Source organism: Arachis ipaensis, chromosome B05 (assembly GCF_000816755.2).
Source record: "Arachis ipaensis cultivar K30076 chromosome B05, Araip1.1, whole genome shotgun sequence".
NCBI classification, from domain to species: domain Eukaryota; kingdom Viridiplantae; phylum Streptophyta; class Magnoliopsida; order Fabales; family Fabaceae; genus Arachis; species Arachis ipaensis.
Window position 1 is genome coordinate 122,931,681 of NC_029789.2, and position 6,460 is coordinate 122,938,140.

General features: G+C 42.8%; 1 protein-coding gene across 1 annotated transcript in view; it reads left to right on the top strand.

Annotated features, from left to right (window-relative positions):
• Positions 276-6,460, top strand: part of LOC107643989 — a 7,690-nt gene continuing 1,505 nt past the window's right edge. Inside the window, 5 exon segments of the mRNA XM_021123916.1 lie at positions 276-934; positions 1,782-2,150; positions 2,243-4,517; positions 4,568-5,998; positions 6,001-6,371. Of these exon segments, the coding sequence (XP_020979575.1) occupies positions 824-934; positions 1,782-2,150; positions 2,243-4,517; positions 4,568-5,998; positions 6,001-6,347 (4,533 nt within the window). The 5' untranslated portion in view covers positions 276-823 and the 3' untranslated portion in view covers positions 6,348-6,371.

Sequence of the window (6,460 nt, forward strand, 5' to 3'; positions counted from 1 at the left end):
GGAACAGAATCCCGTCCATACGTGGTTTTTAGCTCCTCGCATTTGGCACGGAAGTAGAAGGGACTGAAGGAGTGAGTTGACAACGAGAGCGAGCCATGAGTACACGCACAAGTTAAAGACATGTGGGTTAAAGAGTCCGTAACGGAAGAAGCAAACGGTGTCGTTTTCGGGTAACCCAAACGTCGTCGTTCCCCTTGTCGCGATCATTTTACAAAATAAAACAAATTTTCTTTTTTTTGTTATTAAATATTATCATTATTAATCTCACAGACACACTCTCTCTCTTTAGGCCCAAAATTTTCTCGCCGTTTCGCGTTTGCCAAGCGCATCGAACTCTTTTTCCTCTTTATTATTTTTTATTTTTACTCTCTCTATCTTCCCTTTCTCTCTCATCGTCGCGTCTTGTTCGCACAAAATCTCTGGATTTCTCTTCCATTCCCAGCGATCGATCTCGATTACTCGAAGAACCCTTCCTTTTCCCTTTCCTTCGCCGATTTTTCCGATTACAAAAAATCGCCACCTAAGCCCTAAAAAGAAAAAGGAAACACCACACTTACCCCTCTTTCTTTCTATCGATCGGCTAGGTTTTCTTTTCCCCCCTTTGTTCGATTGGATTGTATTGTACAGCAGTAGCAGGAAGAAGCAGAGATCTGAGGGGCTTGATCTAGGGTTTTTCGATTTTGTCGTTGGTCTCTCTTTAGCAGTCCATGCCGATTGTTCGAATCTAGGGTTTTCATTATTTTGCTGCTGTGGGGAAATTCGACCTCGAATTGATGTTTCTTTTCAGGGAGAATTGTGGGATCAATGAAGATGGAGGAATATTATGCATGGGTCCGGTCCTGAGGAGTGGAAACACAGCCGGCACATGTGGCCTGTACCTTCCAACGCCACCGCTGTAGCCCCCGATTCTTCACCGTCTGAATATATATGCAAAGTATATACATATAATTTGTGAAATTTACAATTTTCCACTTGCTTTTGGTGTTCATAATGCGTTTGTTTTGGTTTTTCCTCCCTCTGAGCTTTTCGGTATTTTCTTTTTAATGAAAAGCCTAGAGTATCATTTTAAAATCCGAAATTCCTAACATTTTTAATGTCTGGCTCGATTTTGAGCTATTTGGGTTTTCTTTTCTTTTACGAATTTATCATATCTGGTTATTGGTTTGAAGTTTTTCCCTTGGTTGGGTGATTTTGGGTTTCTTTTCTTGTTTTTTGGGATCTTAGATTAGACGCAAGTTGTTTTTTCCTTAAACATAATATTTTATTTTCATTCCCTGGGACTATTAATTCGGAAATTAATTATGTTTTTGAGGTGTTGATAATTTGGGGGTCGGAAATTTTATTTTATATATACGCGTCTAGTTTTGGATTATTAGTCCGTGTGATGTGCTTGTGCTTCTTTATGGAAGTTCTGCGAGTTTTGTTAGTCTTCTGTGTGAATTAAATGCTCTCCATCTTTTATATATCACATCCGATTTTTCCCTTCTTCTTCAGAGCTCTATTCTAGCTGACTTGTGCTTGTTAGATTGATTATTTATCTCTGCATTATGCACTCTTATTCTTTTCGGCGCTGGTTTTGCGCGACGTGTATATTTCATTGATATATTTTCCGTCCGAAACGATCCCCAACCCCAATACAACCAGTTCATTGTTGACTTATCTGTTATTGTTTATGCTTAACATATTAATACTCTTTTTTTCTTAATTTTGATTACCACACTTAATTTTGATTACTACCTCGTGCCTAATGTAATAAACTTAATCATTCATGCTCATTGCAGGATGGACGCAAGATTCGTGTTGGTGATTGTGCACTTTTCAAGCCACCCCAGGATTCCCCACCTTTTATTGGAATAATTCGCAAGTTAATAGTTAATAAAGAAGAAAGTCCAACTTTAGAAGTGAATTGGCTTTACCGACATGCTGATGTGAATCTTGCCAAGGGTATATTGGAAGCTGCCCCAAACGAAGTCTTCTACTCCTATCACAAGGATGAAATATCTGCTGCATCATTACTCCATCCGTGTAAAGTCGCGTTCCTTCGTAAAGGTGTTGAACTTCCTTCAGGGATATCTGCTTTTGTCTGCAGGCGAGTGTATGACATTGAGAACAACTGTTTATGGTGGCTAACTGATAAAGATTACATTAATGTCAGTTTTCCTGGATCTTGTGTTTGTATTTTCCTGTGTTATATTATTGCTAGATTTTATTGATAGGTTTTTTTGTCTTCTGATGGAATCAGGCTGTTCAGGAAGAAGTTGACCAGTTATTAGATAAGACAAAATTAGAAATGCATGGGGCAGTGCAGTCAGGAGGCCGTTCGCCAAAAGCTTTGAATGGTCCGACGACAACACAATCATTGAAATCTGGTTCTGATAGTGTTCAAAATAATTCTTCCCTTGGTGCACAGGTTAAGGGAAAAAAGAGAGAAAGGGGTGAGCAGGGATCTGATCCATACAAAAGAGAGCGGTTATTTAAAGCAGATGATGGGGATTCTGGACAGGGTAGACCTGAGAGCATGATGAAGTCTGAGATTGCTAAAATTACTGACAAAGGTGGGCTTGTAGACTTTGAAGGAGTTGAAAGACTTGTACAGCTCATGCAACCAGACAATGGTGATAAAAGAATAGATTTGGCTGGGCGAATTATGCTTGTTGATGTTATAGCAGCTACAGACCGTTATGACTGTCTTGGTTGGTTTGTACAGCTTAGGGGTTTGCCTGTGTTGGACGAATGGCTCCAGGAGGTCCACAAAGGGAAAATTAGTGACAGTAGTAACCATAAAGAAAGTGACAAATCTGTGGAGGAATTTTTGTTAGCGTTGCTTCGTGCATTGGATAAGCTTCCTGTTAACCTTCATGCATTACAAACATGCAATGTTGGGAAATCTGTCAATCATTTACGCACACACAAAAATTCTGAAATTCAGAGGAAGGCTAGGGGTTTAGTAGACACGTGGAAGAAACGTGTTGAGGTTGAAATGAATATGACTGATTCAAAATCTGGTTCTACTCGTCCTGTTTCATGGCAAGTAAAGCCAGCGGCTTCTGAGGTCTCTCATGTTGGAAATAAGAAAACTGGAGGACCGGAGAATGCTACAAAGGGATCTGCAATTCAACCTTCGGTATCTAAACCTTTGTTGGCTAAGCATGTTTCTGTGGAGGCCCTGTCCAAGTCCTCTTCAGCTCCTGGTTCAATTAAATCGATGACTACCTCAGTAAGCAGTACCTCTAAAGATCAAAATGTTAAGGCGGTAGTTGGCGCTGCAGCATCAGATCAACCGTTGACACCTATCAAGGAGGAGAGGAGCAGCAGTTCTAGTCAATCTCAGAACAACAGCTTTTCTTGTTCTAGTGAACATGCAAAAACTGGTGGGTCTTGCCGGGAAGATTCAAGGAGCTCCACTGCAGTGTCAATGAGTGTGAGCAAAATGCCTGGTGGTGCATCTCGAACCCGGAAGTCCAGCAATGGTATACATGGCGCTGGTGTCGCTCTTGCTCAGAAGGATCCCACTTCTGCAAAAAGTTCCACTAGAAATTCCCCTTCTGAAAAAGTTTCACCAACTCGGGTAGCCCATGAAAAGTCTCCTGATCAGCCAACCGATCAAGGGAGTAATAATCAGCGTCTGATCCTTAGGCTGCCAAATACTGTTCGCAGTCCTTCACGAGGTGCTAATGGTGGCTCTTCTGAAGAACCTGCTATTCCTTGTGGGAAAGCTTCGCCTCCTTCTGACAAGAATGAGTCTCAGGATAGAAGAGTGAAGGCTAAGAATGATGGTTTGCATACCATTGCTTCATCAAATGTGATAACTGAGGCATGTGCTACAAGTTGTGAGGATCATAACGGTTCTCCTTTGGGTGATGAACGGGGAAGGGTTAATGAAGATGGCGATAAAGTAGCAGAGACATCAAAACAAACTAATTCCCCTTCAGGTTTTATTTCCAGATCTGGCCAGACTTATGATGCATCTTTAAGCCCTATGAATGCATTAGTTGAAAGCTGTGTGAAATTTTCTGAAGCAAGTGCCTCTGTTTCGCCTGGAGATGATGGGATGAACTTACTTGCTACTGTTGCTGCAGGGGAAATATCCAGATCTGAAAATATCTCACCTCCAGCTTCACCTGAGGGGAAGTCATCTGTGGCAGATGAATCAAGTTCAGCCAATGTTTCCAAGCTAAAACATCCGGCTGAAACATCTGCTCATACTGTTGCACAATCTGATGCAGTAGCTTCAGGAGAGCCTCAGTTTAGTGCTGTTGAGTCATTGCAATTTAAAAATGATCCAGGGCACCCTGTGACAACAATGTTGCGTGATTCTTCTGTAGACGAAGCTATTTCATCTAGTTGTAAAGAGAAATCTGGTGATAACAGAGCTCAAATAAATTGTTCAGCTGCAGATTTGTCACAAAATGCCGAAGCTGTATGCCCACGGTTGGAAACGGCTGAGGATACTCCTGAAACCTTGTTACCATATAAAAAGGAGACTCAGGACCAATCACTCGAGCAGAGGGTAAAATGTTAGTTTCGAAAGAGACTGTTGCAACTGTAAAGATTGAAAAGGAGGTAGGTGAAAAGTTACCGGAGTTATCTTCAGATGATAAGAAGATTGGTGTGGAGCAAGTGATGGTTACTGGTATGTCATCTCAAAAGTCATCTCCAGTTACAGAAAAATCTGAGTCTCCAGATTTTAAAAAGGAGGATGTGGCTCCACCCTCTGCTTCAGGTAATTCTTTGCCAGCATCCAGGGATGAACAAGCAAGTGAGATGAAGTTGGCTGCCGCTGAACTTGATGAAAAACGGAAGGATCGAGACTCAGCAGTTTCAGCTGAAGCTAATGGATGCGATGAAGATAATTCTGGCAGGAAAGAGGTTCTTCGACAATGCTCTATGTCTTCAAATCGCCCAGAGTTGTCTAAAGTTCCTGGGAAAGAAAATGAAGCATCCAAAACCTCAGAGTGTAACTCAGATGGGAATGATTCTCATGTTGCAGGAGAGCATGCCTGCAGTATTAATCCATCTGTAACTGTTTCTGGGTCTGATGCAGCCGTAAGATTGGACTTTGATTTAAATGAGGGTTTCCCTGTTGATGATGTGAGCCAAGGGGACATTGTTAGACAGGAAGAACATGTCGCATCATCTGTGGTTCGAAATCCTTCTGCATTGCCTTTCCCCATTTCGTCCATCTCTGGGGGATTCCATGCAACAATTACCGTGGCATCTGCTGCCAAGAGACCATTAATTCCGCCGGAAAACCCATTGCGCAGTAAGGGTGAACTTGGATGGAAAGGCTCTGCTGCTACAAGCGCCTTCCGGCCAGCTGAGCCTAGGAAAAACGTAGAGACATCATCAACTAGTGATATTCCTTCTGTTGATTCCACTGCTTTGAAACAATGCCGTGCTCCTTTAGATTTTGATTTGAATGTTGCTGATGAAAGAAGTTTTGAGGATGTAGCTTCCCATGGTTCTTTAGAATCTGGTCCACCTGATCGCACCACTATGGGACTTGATCTTGATTTGAACAGAGTTGATGAGACTCCTGATGCTGTTTCTTTCTCTCTCAGTAAACTGGATGTTCCTGCTTTGCCAAGTAAGTCTTCACTGTCTGGTGGGTTATCCAATGGCGGGAGTGTGTCGAGAGACTTTGATTTGAATAATGGACCAGGCCTTGATGAAGTTGGCACCGAGGTCCCAGCTCGAAGTCAGCAGATGAAAAATAGTGCACCATTTCCATCTGCTATCCATGGTACGAGAGCGAACACTGCTGAATTGGGGAATTATTCGTCATGGTTTCCTCCAGGCAATTCATATTCAGCAATTACTGTCCCTGCGCATCTTTCTGGTAGAGGTGAACAGAGTTATGTTACAGCTGCTGCGGCACAGCGGCTCATGGCTACTTCTGGTAGCAGTTCCTTTGGTCCTGAGCTGTACAGGGGGCCAGTGCTTTCATCCTCTCCTGCTGTTGCTTACCCACCTACTGCACCCTTTCCGTATCCAGGGGGATACCGTCACAGCCAGTTGGACCTGGCGGTGTTGTCTCCTCAGCGTATGCTCGTCCCTATGTCATGAGTCTTCCAGGTGGTACAAGTAATGTGATTCCTGACAACCGCAAATGGGGAAGTCAAAGTCTCGATCTTAATTCAGGCCCTGGTGGCACGGATACAGACCGAAGAGAGGATAGATTGCCTTCTGGGTTGAGGCAAGTGCCCGCTCCCAATCCCAATTCACAATCCTTGATGGAAGAACATATGAAGATGTTTCAGGTGGCAGGTGTGTTGAAGAGGAAAGAACCTGATGGTGGTTGGGATGGAGCTGATAGATTTAGCTACAAACAGCCCTCATGGCAGTAGGATAATGGAAATATTTAAGTTGAGGTGAGCCCCTTATTGCAAGCCTTGACTGTGTATCGATGTTTGTTTGTTTCATTTCTCCCCCTCTTCTCCCTTCAATTTCTGCAAGTATA